Below are 16756 nucleotides of genomic sequence, written 5' to 3'. Positions count from 1 at the left end.
AAATGTGAATATATCACTTTTCAGAATGTTGTACTGTCAAACAAAGGCAAACATCAGTGCTGTGGACATTTGTCCCTATAAAGGGAAATATATTGCAAAAAGCCTGAGTTAAACTTCAGGGATAGGTCAAAGGGATTAAAAGGAGTTAACGGACCAGGGTAAGGTTCTCAGAGCAATGCGGAGCTGGAGTCAGAGTCTGGGTCAGGAGGGGTTGAGGGGGCTCGGGAGAAGGATTCCTGGGCTTTTCGGTACTCCTGGAACTCCTGTCGCAGGGCATTGAAGCGGGCCTCACTGAGGGAACGACCATACCGGTGCTGAGGAGGCTGGGAAACTAAAGGAGGGCTGATGGAGTACAGGCCTGAGAGGAGAGGAAAGGAGGATATGGAGGATGGGTAAAGTTCATGGGAAACTTCATATGGCATTATAATTGGTGTGGGAAACAAACAAACAAGCTCAAGTGTTCTTACGTTTACTCGGGAAGTCCTGGAGGCCAGCGGTGGAGCGGGGGCGTTCTTGCCTAAATTCCCTGCCTCGCCCAAAGCCTGCATGGGGCCGCTCCATCTTCATGGCCTCCAGGATGTCAGGATCCACAGAGTATTCCACAGCATCCCATTCATAACTCTCATCTACTGAGGTATTTCTTCTACACACACATGCAACAATACACAATGAGATATGTAGAAAATGAAAGTGATATAAATCATACAAAAACAAAATAAGACATTGGAAACTATTCTAGCTTGTCTGTGCTGAGGTTTTGCCTCATGTATATGTGCATCTGCTTCACCTTTTGGACCTCCGGTCTCTCAGGTCTTTATCTGCCCTGTGCCTCTCGCTCTCTTCAGTGGTCTCTGGTGAGCTGAGTAAGGTTGGAGTTATAGAAAGCGACTGACGTAGGTGACTGTGTCCATACGGTCCCACACTACCCCTTCCACTGCTCTGGCTGGCGTAACTGGCTCTGCCCCCATCACCTCTTATATCCCGGACTTCTGGCTCTGTACCAGCCCTAACTGCACCCATCCCTTTGTCCACCTCTCTCGGAAAGTCTTGCTCTCGTAGGGGGAAAGATGTATGATATGGTGAGGGCCAGCTATAACCTCTGGGGAGGAAAGGCCTTGGTGGACACCTTCTGGGTTCTGCAGGATGCAAGTAATCCACCCTGGCCACTGATCTGTTTGGAACAAAGGGTCGAGGTGGTTCTTGTGGGACATACTTATGCTGAACTGACCTGAGTGTTTCCTGGTAAGACAGAGGCCACCTAGAGGTATCTGGAAAGACTGCTGCCTGTCGACGTGGATCTGACTCCCGCCTGGAAGGAAGCGACGATTCCATGTGTTGTGGTGGATTTAGGACAGAGGGAACATGCATGTGGTAGGGAGGTGTCATGTCAGATCTCTCAATATGCTGACGTCTCTCTGTACTGTAGTTGGTAGGAGGTTGAAAGGGCACTGACCCTCGCCATGAAGGGCCAGACATGGGATAGTAGCGTGCAGGGGTACGACCCAGACTATAAGATTTGAGCCTTACATCTGGGTGGGGAAATTTATCTCTGTAACAAGTCTCAGGGATATAAGTTCTTGGATTTTCAAAATGTTCCCATCTAGAACCTAAACTAATGGACTTCTTAAGGAATGGACGTGGTTGCCCGACTCCAGAGAGGGTCCTACAGGGACCGATGCTGACTGATTTCTTCATAAAAGGCATAGGACCAGGATAGATCCGTGAGGTCATCTTTGTCCGGTCACCCTGAGATCTTTGATATTGTTCAGATAAAGAGTCAGGACATTTGGAAACAATTGCTGCCATACTTTTAGCCGTGTTAATTAATGTCTGTACTGGACCATGCTGTGTAAATTCTTGTTTTTGATGTCCTAAACTCTGAGAAACCAAAGGCTCAGAAATATTTTCCTTTTCTTTAAATGTTGAGGAACCTTTATTGATTGTGTCTGAGGTGCCTGATTTAACTGATACATCTTTTGCCTCTACTTGTAAAAAAGATTCAGAAATCTGAATATTTCCAGGTTTGTGGTGTCCCACTGGTACGTTCAGGGTGCTGTGGTCATGAATCACATCATTGTGATGACTGATATTGGTCCCAGAGTGCTCCTGACCATGTTTTTCCCAAATTTTAGGTACAACGTCAGGCTCATCTCTTAACAATGTCCTAGTTTCTGGCTCGACACTGGCTTCAACAGATTCCGAAGGCTCAGTCACTTCCACAGGATCATCTACACTCATTTCAATGAAACCCGGAAGACTAAGGTATTCCAGGATAGTGCTGGTCTGCAGTGGGGACATTCGGGCTGGTTGGGGAGCAAGCTTAGCTTTCATTGATTCTGACATTCTCGATAAATTTGACTGATCAATTTCTGCCTCATTTTCCAACAGGGTCAGGGGTGATATTCGACTAGGGCTTTCACTGAAGGCACATTTGTCACTCTTTCGGGATCGAGCCCTGATACCCTCTTTCTCTTGCTCATTGTAAGGCAATGTGGAGCTGAAATCACCACTCACTAGCACTTTCCCCTTTGCTCCTGCTTTCTGATGATCATAGGGCAATGTAGAGCAACCTGATGGATTACGACTCAGTTTGTCTTTTTGAACAGCCCTTACTTCCTCCATGTCTGTAACACTTTGAGTCTTGGGATCAAGGAAATGGGGGTTTGGACTATTATCTCCATCTCTTCCTGCTACCACTTGGTCCAACTCAGATGGTTGAGGACTCAAGCGAGCAGGAGATGTTGATCTAAATGCTGGAGCCTCTTTTTCCATTTTTCTTTCTTGCAACCAACTTTCCTGAACTAAAGTCCTGTTGGGCAGCTCCTGCTCCTCTTCCAGGTGACTTTCTGGGTGTCTAGCTCGTGCCCTCCTCAGGTTGGTTTTACTGGGAGAGGGTAAGTCCCTGGTAGGAGAGAAAATTGAGAGAGAGGTATATTGTGTGGCTGGTGAACGAGAGATGTCGGTTGCCGATGAATCTTCTAGATTGGCAATGCCTTGCTGACGTGTGTGAGGGTAGAGTGAATGAGGTGTGTTCCCTTCAGAAAGGCTCTGCAATGGCACTAGGCTGGTGGGGGATGTCACAGGGCTTATGTCCCACTGGATGTATGAGGAAGATGAAGAGGGAAGTCTCTCCATGGGACTGCTGGTGTTGCCAAAATAACAGCCCCTCCTATATTCTGATACACGCTGGGCCAGGCTGCTGGGTCTGTTTTTTTGTCGTAAATGGATGTCTTGGGGTTTCCAAATGGGGTCATCAGACTCAACACCTGTCCATTTCCTTAAGGGACTTGCAGACTTGGTCCGTCTATGATCTCGCTCGTGTGCCTGTACCCTTCGGCTGACCGTATAGTGTTCTAGTTCCCTCTCCATTTGCTCACGTTCCTTCACCAGTTTCAAACATTTGCTTAAGTTGTCCCTCTCTCCTTCACAATCCAGTTGAGTTATCTTAGTGCTGTCCTCTGTTAGCTGGCTGTCTCCATTAATGGGCTGGTAATTTGCCTGATGGAGCAACCTCTCTCTCTCCAAAGCTCGGGCTCTCTTGCTTAAGCTGGGGAATATGTCTTCCCTATGACTGGCATTTCGCCATTTTTTTAATGAGTCACTTGCCCTCTTTTCGCTGCAGTCTGAATAAAAGCTGGCCTTTTCCAACAATGCTTCAGAGCAACCCTGCTCATCATCAGAGTAGAAACAGCCATGCCGTGAAAAGTTTCTGGCCATTGCCTTCACCCTGCCAGGGGAGTGATGGGGTCTCTCTGGGTCTGGAGGGTCAACCGTCAATGCTGACGGCATTTCTCTCTGTCCATCCCTCTCTGAACTTACAGGGTTTGATTTGTTGGACTCTTTAAATGATCCATTGTTACTCACTTTACCAGGCGATTGTGGTAACTCTTTTTTGAGGTTCTTTTTGATGTGGGTTGGTATAGAGTTTTCTAGGTCAGGTTGGATAACGAATCTGCCATCGGGACTTCTGGAAATGGACTCAATAGCAGATGTGGGTGAGGGAGATCCTCCAAAGTGACTCTCACACAGGGTGTAGCGTGGAGGTGGAGAGGATGAGGACAGGAGCTGCTTTCTCTGATCCTGGTACTCACTGCGGCTGCCTTTATCAAAGGAGGAACGATCTGAGCGATCAGAAGAGGATGAGTTGGGGAAGAAGTTTAAAGGAGGGCACAGTTTTAACTTCAGGACACTGTCGGGACTGTCAGAAGGCGAGTGAGCTCTGATGAGAAAGCAGACAAGTGAATATTTAGGGCAGGAAGAATTAGAGAGATGTCTGAAACAAATTTATCTTATCCGTTCAGATTGTCATTTGAAAAACCCATTGTAGTGCAGTGACATAGATGGAGAAGCATAGGAATGATACATGCATAGCAAGGAAAGACACTTACTTTGGAGATGAACTCTTCTGGAAGGCAGAGGGGATATCTGAAATGGTGGGGAGGGTGCAAAGTTCATATCATGCCACAGATAATGAGTTATAAGATGACACAGACAAAAACAAAAGCAGCCTCAACAGAAACGGATATGCCATGCATGACAACACCACTGATGGTTGAGAACAAATACAATTTAAATGTGTCATGTATAAGTCTTTGAGGCATTAAATGTCAATATGGTCATAGCAATTGATAATGCATCAAAGGCCTTAAGGAATGGACTTAACATTTGGTTATCTAAGACTTAAGCACACAACACATGTATCTGAATGTTGCAGCTCCAGATTAAAAATGTTTTAAAACATTAACAAACAAACTTTTACTTTGTTCAACAAAAATTTCAAACCAATACAATGACTCTGCAATCTTCATCACTGCTATTACCATCTCTCTTTTTCCTTCGCCGTTGTCCCCTTCTATTGTTCATTACACAGGCTGTCACCAGAGAAAGGATGATGGCAACAAACAGGAAACACACACCCCCAATCACACCAGCCAGCAAGGGCTCAGGAACAAAGGCCAGGAGACTGGGTGCTGCCGGATACATCTCCATACCTAAAGGACACACATTACATGTTACCTTCTAATTATATAATGAATCAATAAACAATGCTTATAGGAGAAAAAAAAACTTTCAAAAAGCCTGATATGTCAATTTTAGGTCAAAAGCCTCACCTTCAGTAGAGATGACAACTGAGTCACTGGGCACACTAACCAGTCTGTCTCTGCGAGAGAGAAGACGCAGCTCATAGTTGGAGTCCTGTGGAAAAAAATAAAGAGAAAATGAACCATCAAGTGAATTAAATGGCATAGAATAGAGACATTCAACACTAGTTTCCCAATATTTCACATGTTTTACCTTAACAAGTCCCTGTACAATCAATTCTGTCATGTTGACACCAATCTCTCTGTCTATAGTGACCCACTCCCCCTTTCCCCGCTTCGCTTGAAGTACAAAGGAAGTTAATGGTGGAGACTCTTCTAGAGGTGTCATCCATTGCAGCAAAACACCCAGTGATGTACGATTGGCTGAAAGCAAGGTTGGAGGAGCCAACACTTCAGTGGTGGTTACCATAGTGGGAGCTTCAGTTGGAGGTGCTGCAATGGAAAATGAAAAAAATAAACAAAGATTTACCATGCTATATCCAGGGTTTGAAATGAACACCCGTCAATGCGACAAATTATGTTGAAATCAACTATGGCGGTAACACATATCACATATGCATCGCTATTAGAGCCCTTTCCCTAAAAGGAGCCTCAAATGTTGACAAAACAACCCATAAAGAGGGTCGCACACTTAGTGAAATGCAGCGTCTTCAAAATTTAAACAGTGTTTTCTATAACCGTACACACATTGCTGGCGCCCAACTACGACTGCAGCTGCTCAAAATCATAATTTTGAATGGCTGGTGACTTAGTAGCCAAATTTAATTTCAAACCCTGGCCACATTATATCATGGTACATCATACATCTGGGACCATAGGTGTGGAATAACTTTAAAGTCTACCAGGGAATGCTTTGAATGAAATAAGGGAATACAGATCTGTTAGTAAACTAAGTAACAAAGTAACTACAGACAGTCTAAACCTTACCATGTATGTCTGTATATGTAGAGCTAATTGGTGACCTCCTAAAGTGCATGATTTTTTCTTATTTATATATAAGTGCTCACCCAGTGTCGTAATGGTGACAATCTCACTGAAGGGCCCAGAGCCCAACTTGTTTTGGGCAAGAACGCTGAACTGGTAACTAGTGAATGCTTTCAGACTCGTCACCATCAGGGAAGTTTTGGACGTTGGCACAGGGATTGATGCCCATTCATGCTTGCCTCTCACAGTGGGCTTTATCCTGATAAAGAGAGATATTATATTATATATAATTATATTATATTAGTGAAATTCCATGACCTTGCTGAACACAATTTTTCATTTAAAAAGTTGAAAAATAACATTTATCAGTAATCAATCATTTATATAAAATATAAAACGCTGCAATAATAATCTTTAAAAAAGAAAACAATATATAAATTATGTAATAAAGTAATAAAAACAACTTAAATTATTTAATTATGTTATACGACAGAACATTTATAGAATTGCACAGCAATTTTCTGACCCAACAGTTATGATAGCATTCTGGTATTGAATATCAAATAGCGATACTACAAAAAGTCTGGTGTAAAACTAATGCACTAAACTAATGCAACCACTAATGCACTAAGTTTTAGGTCACTTACCAAACAGTAAATCTCTGAGTGTATCCTCCATCAAAGCCTGGCTCCCAGGACACATTGGCCTGTGTAATCCCTGGATCCACAGACACAGAGGTAACAGCATGGGGACTTGTGCCTAAAGAAAACAGAGCAGATTTGAGTTCTGCTTCATTTGTTTTTCTATAGGTAAATGTGGGCTATTTTTTATTAACCGGCATCTATTCGCTGCTCCCCTCACCTAGCACTAAAATCATGGTCGCCACACTGACAGTGGCCACACGGTTGGAGGCAAGGCATTCCCACGCCCCCTGGTGGTCCTTACTGAGTGGACGCAGGACCAGAGAGCCATTGGATAGGACTGTAAACGGAGAGCGAGGGGCAGGACCAACCTACAGCAGATGAGAAAGAAACTTGAGGGAAGCATGTTTATACTATCTGAGGCTTTTAATCAAGGTCTGCTTGTATACAGTATGTCTGATTTGTTTAGCTGATTAAAATACACATTTAAATAGCAGACATATAAATATTTGGCAAATCATGGTCATCTGAATGCTATTGGGATTTAAAACACAAACAAACAAAACGTACTTTAATCCATGTAATGTTAGGGGCAGGGTCTCCCTCACATTGACAGGGTATCACCAGCTCCCGACCTACTTCTTGTAGGTACTCGGCACGGGGCGAGACACGAAATGATGGCGGGTCCTATGGACATCACCAGATTGCAAATAAGTTGTACTCTATCTCAGGTCAGTGATTAAAGGGGTCATGAACTGCATTGTCTTATTGTTTTGTAATGTTTCCTGGGATCCACTGGAGTATGTTATAATGTTTTTACATCAAAATGCCCAACGATTTGAGAGCTCTGTTTGAAGGTGTGTGTCTGCTGTGAGACGTCAGTGTAAACGCCTACTGCTGCTTTTAGCACCTTTTAGCAAATTTTTACTATTACAGATCTCAAGGTTAATTAATCGTGAAAAGTGTTAATTATAGCATTACATTTAGATCTATGGCATTATATTCAGATTGTGTCATGAAAGGTTGCAGTGATGAGCACTGTAGTATGTGTTGAGCGCATGAATGCAGGATCTCATCATTGAAACGTGATTTCTAAACACTAATGAATGCTTTCATCTTCACTAACAGTGCAAACACAATGTAAATAAGAGATTTGGTGATTATTACGGGAGTTTTGGCGTGAGTGAACTGACACTGTTTGATTGACAGCTCCAGTGATTGTAAAGGGAACGTACTTTGACCACTTTCTATATACAATTTAATCACAGTTTAAATAACAGATTATTTCATCCTACTAAGAGAAAGAAAGTGAAGATGAGCGTTTAGTCACTGGTTTAATTTACGGACACAGACAAAGAACATCTGAAAGCCATTGCAAAGCCTGCGCCAAAATTGTGACTGATTTACCAAAGAATCCACAGTGAAATTTCCCGAATACAACTAATTATTGCTCAACTGAGACATTCACATTGTTGGAAATAAATAAGCACATTCCTAGCATTAGGATCCTTTGGAAGGTGATGTACTTTTTATTCCAGTTACCCTGCATCGCTCTTCTCTCCTCATCATCTCACTAACATCTGTCATGGATAGACACATTACGCAACGTGTCGTTCTCTGGGCTTGGTTACAATAAAAGCTGCGTTTGAACTTCCTAACAAGGAAGTTTTCAGATCTGAAACTTACAGGATATTCTTATAGTTTGATAACCTCAAATGTCTCAAGGAAAATTTGATTTCTCAGTTCATGACCTCTTTAATAATGAATTTCACTATGTGGCAACGTGTCAAATTATTTTCCGTTCTAGACATAAGGTGCTCACCTTCAGGATAACTTTGGTAGGTTCTGATTTGCCCATGGTCCCGTAACTGTTATAGGCTGTACAGGTGTACATGCCCACTGCATCATCATTTGCTGCAGTTATGAACACTGAGCCCTCAGAGTTGACCATCCATCCGGGATACTGACCAATCAAGATGAAGAATATAAAATAGTGTAATTTGGGTTACAATTAAATAAGATGCTTGATGATATACACATTCATAAAGTACCTGCTCCAGGTCCAAGGACGAGCCATCTTTGGTCCAATTAACATAAAGCACGGGGGGCTCAGCTTGAACTGGGCATATGATCTTCCCCCCCATTCCCACGGGAAGATAAGTCTCACGGGGCATCCGAACCACTCGTGCAGGATCTTTAAGAAAATCAGGCTTTTAATTATGGCATCTACTAGAATAGGTTTTCATGCATGACGGTCCAACAATTTTTCCCATAATCTCCATTGTTGCAGCTCCTCTCTTCCCAGTCTGTCAGTAACACTTTGTTACCAGTAGAAAAAATCCTTAGCCTTAAGCCCTGGATTGGTCAAGCGCTTCAAGCTTGTTTGGAAAACAGGCTACTAACGGCACTCAACGTGGCCTAGTTCTTTTATTTTGCGTATGCCTTGGGCAGGAATTATTTAAATACTGTGACATGCTCGTTTGCCAAAGAAAACTTCCTGAAACTAGTTTGAGTTTCAGAATAAAAGTATATAAAGAAATTCTCCCTTTGGAGTGACTTTTTAACTTTGCAGCCCCTCTTCGTGCTTAAACAGCAACATTACACAATAAAGAAAGATGCATATAAAAAAAATAATAGATCCCCTTTAATAACCCATATATTAGGAATCTTTAATAGCTTCTATAGTTCTCTTTTTCAGGTATACATTAATTTTTAACATTTCTAAAAGTAAGATTTATTAGAACCAATCAATTGCAAAGCACTCACGTTTAACTTTGAGGTAGGCAGACGCAGAGGGCGGAGTCATTAGACCATTGGTGGGTGTGCAGGTGTAATTCCCAGAATCCTCAGGAATAAGACCCGAAATGAGGAGGGTCCCATCCACTAGGATTTTCACCCGTGATTTCAGAACTCTGTAAACACAAATATGCATCAGCAAACAGATAACAAAGACACGCATACAACACTAAATAGCAAAGAAACAATGTTTTTGTTTTGTTTTGCTTTTTAATATTTGCATATATTTTTAGGGTAGCCCACAACTGAACTATATAGTTAAATGACAAAGAATGCTATTAATATTATTTATAATAAATAAAAATAACTCTAATCAAAAAAAAGTTGGAGGCTACTACTTTGATTGTATTTACATATGTGAAAATAAAGCATTATTATACAATAATATCAGATGGCAGGATGCTGTGATTGTTCTATCAGAATTCCGGTGTAATAATGTTATCTAAGTTTTTGTAACCGTAGATCACTTACTCGATGTGAAACACATTTTGGTCTTGTTTCCACCACTCATACGTGAGGTTTGAAGGATAAGCTTCTGCTTGGCATTGCAGAATTGCATCCTGGGACATATTCATGGTGGTGTCCTCAGGGGGAATGATGATAATTGGAGGACCTGGTTCAAAGCAAAAGAATGCATAAAAGCATGCATGTGAGACAGAATACATAAAATGTGATCAGCTTTGATGGGCATCTGGATTTGAGGAGGCCGTTTGTTCAGGGGTGAGATTACCCCTAACCCTAACATCAAGTGCCAAAATGCATTGTGTGAAAGCACTACCACCAAAAGAGGGCAGTGTTTGCTTGTTTGCTAGAATTTTATTGTCCAATGCTCATAAGATGATTTACAAAAAAACATAATGGCAATGCCTGCACTTTGCAGTTGAGCGATCGATCAGTACTATTCTTATCATCTTGCAAGAGAGGAACTTTCATTTCTGTATTTTATTTGCTTAATGTTAATCATCTTTCTTGGTGTACAACATACATACTTAGGGCTATTGCATAGTAGAAAGTTCATATTTTCTCAGCAACATTTCTTAAAGGAATAGTTTACACAAAAATGAAAATCAGCCCATGATTTACTGAGCCTCAAGCCATCCCAGGTGTATATGACATTCTCCTTTCAGACGAATACAGTCGGAGTTATAGTAAAAATGACCTGGCTAATCCAAGCTTTATAATGGCAGTGAATGGAAACCCAAAATTTGAAGTCCAAAAAAGTAATATAATCCATCTATTATAAAAGTGCTCCACACAGCTCCAGGGGTTAATAAAGGTCTTCTGAAGCGAAGCCATGTTTTTGTGTAAGAAAAATATCCAAATTTTAAAACTTTATGAAGTAAAATGTCCCGCTCCTTGCAGACCGCCTTCTATACTCAATTTACAAAGAAAGTGCAATGGTTCTTGCAGCTCAAAAAGTTCAGGCCACGTCCGAGAAGTCAGTCGGCCGAAAGCTAGATATTTAACTTAATAACGAGTTAAATATGGATGCAACTCAATGCATATTTTGGGATTCGATCGCAATATAACTCAGATTGTATTAATCTGAAAGAAGAATGTCATATAGACCTAGGAAAGTAAATCTAATCATGAGCCAATTTTCATTTTTGGGTGAACTATCCCTTTAAAAACTGTTTCTGAGAAAATAATGAGATGTAAACCGAGTCAATTGCAAACCATATGAAGCTGAGATTAAGGTTATTCACTTTGCACACAAATCCAACTGCATCAAAGATGCCAATGTTCTCATACCAAATGCTGCTTAAGGTAAACGCTTAATACCCTGCAAGCCTATTTATATGCTGCTGGCTTTCTTCGCCCACGTGGACAAGACGTGCCGTGTAACTGACCTTTGACCTGCAGCTGGGTGGTGTGGGTAAGGTTGCCTTCTGAATTGGATACGTGACACTTGTATATTCCTGCCGTTTCCCTGGTAACCTTGGTTAAAGACAAGGTTTCATTGAGTACCTGTTGGGGGAAATTAATGTTTAGGTGGTGAACGAGACGGTCAAAGAGGAAAATGTGAACTCTACACTCAAGCTGATGTGAAACATGATTTACGAGTCATCGCGCTTCTGTAATCAAATGAGTAAAACAGGATATGCAATCAGGGTAAAAATACAGAGATGTAGATCATTGATAAGCAGCTGATTGCATAACTGATTGTTGTATATCAGAATGGAGCCATGTGGATGGGAGGGATTCGTGAATAAAGACTAAAACATGTATTAAAGGGTTAGTTCACCCAAAAATGAAATTGATGTCATTAATGACTCACCCTAATGTCGTTCCACACCCGTAAGACCTCCGTTCATCATTGGAACACAGTTTAAGATATTTTATATTTTAGTCTCAGAGCATAATGCAGTCAATACACAATTCACTGTCCACGTCCAGAAAGCTAATAAAAACATCATCAAAGTAGACCATATGTGACATCAGTTGGTTGATTAGAGTCTCTTGAAGCATCGAAAATACATTTTGGTTTCGGTTTACATTTCGATTCACTGATTCATTAACCGTTTGATTCTTTTTAGAGGCATATGGAGGAGAAGACTATGCTGAATAAAATCGTAGTTTTTGATATTTTTGGACCAAAATGTATTTTCGATGCTTCAAGAGACTCTAATCAACCAACTGATGTCACATATGGACTACTCTGATGATGTTTTTTTTCCCTTTCTGGACATTGACAGTATAGTGTGCATAGACTGCATATGCTCTGGGACTAAAATATAAAATATCTTAAACTGTGTTCTGAAGATGAACGGAGGTCTTACGATGAGGAACGACATTAGGGTGAGGAGTTAATGACATCAATTTCATTTTTGGGTGAACTAACCCTTTAAGAAAAGCAAACAAGGTTGATTTTGAACTCCTGTTGAACTGAAAGGATCTTTATTAAAAAGATCGGTCAACTAACAATCTACTGAAGAGCTCTGTGTACCTGAATTGCTTCTTGTTTCTCAGAGGCACTGCCATCTTTTCTCCAGATGATGGTGGGTTTTGGGTTCCCGTGAGCATCACAGGTGAGGGTGAGAGATTCACCCAACATCACCTCCAGAAAGCCAGGAGGAGTCTTTAGGAACACTGGAGGAGCTACAGCAGACAGACATAACCATCAAAACCATTTTCATTGCAAAATAAATAAACAAACAAACAAACAAACAATAATTAATTAATAAAAAAATATACATTTATACAATTATACAATAAATAAAATAAAATAAAATAAAATAACAATAATAATACATTCTAAATTAAAATAAAATAAATAAATATATTAAAATAATTAAAGTAATATTAAAATAATTATTTATTTAAATACAAAAATATATTAAATTAAATCAAATTAATCAATTATTTAAATATATATGTACTTCTAATATTTGCTTAATCAGGCAGAATATTTTAATATCAGATTTATTAAACATATATTCGATAATCAAAAATAATATTTTATGATACTAATAGGGTCACCGATATAAACTGCAGCACTTAAGGACCTAAAATCATTGCTTTAAACTTGCTCACAGTCGAACAGTCTTTGACTTTCTCAAAGCGTAACACATGCAATTAAAGGGATAGTTCCCCCCCAAAAAATTCCTCACTTTTTCTCACCCTCAAGCTGTTCCAAACCTGTATGAGTTTCTTTCTTCTATTGAACAGAAAAGAAGATATGTTAAATAATGTTGGTATTTAGAGAGTTGACGGTAGCCATTGACTTCCATCGAAAGAAAGGAAAGAAAAACACTATAAAAGTCAATGGCTACAAACAATAAAGAAAGAAACTCAAACGGGTTAAGGGTGAGTAAATGATGACAACATTTTCGTTTTTGGTTGAACCATCCCTTTAAGTAGTAATGGACATCTAAACGCATCTTATTTCCTCATAACCCTGTCAACACAGAGACATGTTTTCAAGAAAACACTCGTACACAATGACATCTTATAAAACCTCTGTAAGCTGAGACGGTGCATATAATGGGCGTGAGACAGGCCGCACTGGAGAGACTCGGACTGAGAGTGTGAGTTTCTGTCCTCTGTCTTCAGTCTGATCGCCCTTACATGCTACAGTAACACGATAAGATGCTAAAAGCCAGTCTGCGCCCTCACAGGATTCACACACCAGTGCCGAAGGAGTGTGTGTGTGAGAGGGTGTCAGAAAAACAGAGTGTGTGAGTTTTCAGAAGGCATGACCTGTCCTGAAGGTGTGAGACAGAAAGTTCAATATGAAAAGATTGTTGACAGAACGTGAGAAGAAAAGTCAAAGCGATTGTGTAGTTTTTGTATTAAAAGCACATGAGTTCTGTTGATATCATAGCCAAAACATCATCTGCATCATACACACTGACGCAAATGTCAGGAAAAATGAGACTGGATTACACAATTCTCTCTTATTCACTGCAACAAAGCCTTTTATACGAGCTGCAGATGCTGCTTTAATCAGAGGTTTAATCCTTTTCACAGGAATACAAATATGTCAGCTGCTTTATTGGCATGAACATGAAACATAAGAGCACCATTATAAAATATACATTCTCGAAAACAAATGTTCACTTTCTATGGTACCTAATTGTCACAGGATTAACTTTTAGGATTAAACAACACAGCTGACATGCAACATAGTTGTGTGTATGTTTCTCATTATGGGTGGGAAGCATATTATTATATGCTATAAATAATCATCTGGACTTTCCAATTAAAATTATATTTAGAACTTGGTGGACACAAACCAAAAAAAAAAATCTGATTTGGAATTAGAATGAATTATAAGTCTGGCATCAGAGCAGAAACAGATTTAGGATATGGAACCCCAAGGGCCAGATTTATTAAAATGTATTATCAACGTTTGGGTGGGCTTTAGTATATCATTAAAGAGCATATTGCAGGTTAGAGACTCCAGTGAGTCAGTGTATAGAAAAATAATGTATAAATACGCTAATAAAGCTTTTTGAGTCATTTTTCTGAAGCAGTCTCAAGAGAAGCCAGGTTACAACGGTATATTTTTCTGTTGATATGAAAAATTGGGTAAATTGATAAATTTACCAGGTGAATTATGTATATGACATTGTGGCAAGCAGCAGGGCGAGAGACTGCCTGCTTGACACATACGTATATAATGCTATGATGAACTATATGCCTTTCTCCGCTGATGTTCAGATAAAGATGCAGATTTTTAGAAGGCAGGCTTAGATTGCGAACGGGAACATGGTTTGTCTAACAGTAGCAACACATTATTAGCTATTAGTTTGATAACGTAGTCAAGCAAAAGGCTAATCACATTAATCACTGTGTAAAAAGCGATAGCATTGTGCAAAGTTTACTACAGTAACTTGAGTAAAAGTTGACCAAATAGATCTCTGAGCTGATGTGAGTGAGTGGAGGCGGGGCTCATTTGCATATTCATGTCTGCATATAAATGAAGCAAGGGTGTAGAGTTACATTCAAGCTATTTAAAGGCATGAAAGAAAAAAAAATTCACAGGAGGAAAAAAAAAACATTTTAATGTCACTTAGGTGATCAAAGATAAGTTTTAAGGGATACAATTATTGACCATAGGGGGACTTTAACAGCTTGCGCCAGCACAAACCCTCTTTTGGTGTTAAAAAAAAAATACTTTCAGGATTTGCTAAAGTGATGAAGGCGTGGACAGAGTTATTTTTCCAGCTGACCTTGTTGCATATGCATTTGTAGGAGTTTCCCTTATATTTAAATGAATCACACAAGGTTTACTAAGGTTTATGCTTGTCAATTTATTGGTATTTGCACCATTATTTAACACCCCCAAAAAAGCATGTCTTAAACCAGACACTAATTTGTGCTGCTCTTGGCAGTTTGTGTTGGTCATTATGGAAATCATCCGGATGCATCAGTGTTCTTTAATTTGCGTGTCGTCAGTACACCTTACAGTCCCTTCTGCGCTTTTTTTGGAATTGCACTCTCACACTAATTTGCCCTGTTTAGTAAATCTGGACATTACTGAGTTAAAAACTCAGAACAGGGAAACCTTATAAAACTAATAGTTCTGACATTATGAACACCTGACCGGTATAAACAACATCAATCATCAATCAAAAAAAAAACATCAATCATTTCTTATGTCACCTGAGATGGAGAGGAAGTTCCATGTGCCGTTCTGAAACTCATCTGAGGTTCGGTCCAGCAGGAGAATTCGACATTCAAACCAACCCTCATCCTCCAGAGTCAACTTATCCACCAGAAGAGACGCGCCACGGCTCAATGACACACGACCTGCCCCGGAAATCAAACAGACAAGCGATTATTCATCAGTACTTCAGCGTGATTAAGAATGAAAAGCACACAAAACTGTTGATCAAACAGGAGAGCCAGACAGCAACGCTAAACTCCTGCGATTGATTCCCAGTGGATGCAATGCAAGTTCTTTTTGGGGGGATGAAAGCATCTGGCTAACGCATAAATGCAAATGCTGCCCAACACAAAGTACAGAAGCAGATGAGTTGGCCGACATTTAGTACATATTCTCAAAACCACATGCATACCTGAACCAACCAGTGTAAACCATTACATCCAAATGGGATTATTTTAGCCCTTCACAAGCCAATTTAATATGTGAATACTGAATTTAATAGAGATGAGGGTGTAGAATTGTAAGTTATTCCGACATTTATTTACAACTTTGAAAACATTTTTTTACAGTGCATCCAGGGTTGGGGAGTAACAAAATACATGTTACTTAGTTTTCTTAATTTGAGTAACTATATTACAGTTACATTCGGAAAGTACTTTAGATCTCAAAGTGATTACTTTTAAGACTTTTAATGACTTTTAAGACTTTTACTTTTAATGTCATCTATTTTGTTTACATATACAAAATGTCTGAATTTATACAAATTGCCACATTCAAAAATGTACTTGAATCTTAAAGGTGCCCTAGAATTAAAAATGGAATTAACCTTGCCATAGTGAAATAATAAGAGTTCAGTACATGGACATCGCATACTGTGAGTCTCAAAGACTATTGCCTCCTACTTCATATGTAAATCTCGTGAATCAAAAACACCACGGAAAAATAAGTGCTTCTCAACATAAACCCAACCGTGACGCAAGCATTGGGGATCATTTATATGCACGCCCCCAACATTTGCATCTGTCCAAACATGTGCATTGTCAGGCGGAACTGATGGAGCTGAATCATCGGGACTGCAGCGTCACTCGAGGATAGCAAAAATGGCAACTCTCATGACACACGTCATGTTAAGGCTGTGCAGGAGAGGACTTATTTTATATGTCAACAGTCATGGTTGAGGA

General features: G+C 40.1%; 1 protein-coding gene across 1 annotated transcript in view; it reads right to left on the bottom strand.

The window, feature by feature from the left end:
- igsf9b (immunoglobulin superfamily, member 9b) overlaps window positions 1-16756 on the bottom strand; it is a 60942-nt gene that overhangs the window by 1036 nt on the left and 43150 nt on the right. Inside the window, exons 4-21 of the mRNA XM_067414441.1 lie at window positions 15572-15718; window positions 12411-12562; window positions 11314-11431; window positions 9935-10076; window positions 9434-9579; window positions 8719-8861; window positions 8490-8630; window positions 7238-7354; window positions 6888-7038; window positions 6674-6785; window positions 6110-6285; window positions 5296-5534; window positions 5112-5196; window positions 4821-4991; window positions 4389-4425; window positions 788-4219; window positions 468-643; window positions 155-358 (exon numbers count right to left, since the gene is read on the bottom strand). Coding sequence (XP_067270542.1) covers window positions 168-358; window positions 468-643; window positions 788-4219; window positions 4389-4425; window positions 4821-4991; window positions 5112-5196; window positions 5296-5534; window positions 6110-6285; window positions 6674-6785; window positions 6888-7038; window positions 7238-7354; window positions 8490-8630; window positions 8719-8861; window positions 9434-9579; window positions 9935-10076; window positions 11314-11431; window positions 12411-12562; window positions 15572-15718 — 5876 coding nt within the window. The 3' untranslated portion in view covers window positions 155-167. The remainder of the gene's footprint in view (window positions 1-154; window positions 359-467; window positions 644-787; window positions 4220-4388; window positions 4426-4820; window positions 4992-5111; window positions 5197-5295; window positions 5535-6109; window positions 6286-6673; window positions 6786-6887; window positions 7039-7237; window positions 7355-8489; window positions 8631-8718; window positions 8862-9433; window positions 9580-9934; window positions 10077-11313; window positions 11432-12410; window positions 12563-15571; window positions 15719-16756) is intronic.

The sequence above is a fragment of the Pseudorasbora parva genome, chromosome 13 (genome assembly GCF_024679245.1).
Source record: "Pseudorasbora parva isolate DD20220531a chromosome 13, ASM2467924v1, whole genome shotgun sequence".
Taxonomy (NCBI): Eukaryota; Metazoa; Chordata; class Actinopteri; order Cypriniformes; family Gobionidae; genus Pseudorasbora; species Pseudorasbora parva.
This window is presented reverse-complemented; position numbering and strand designations above follow the sequence as displayed.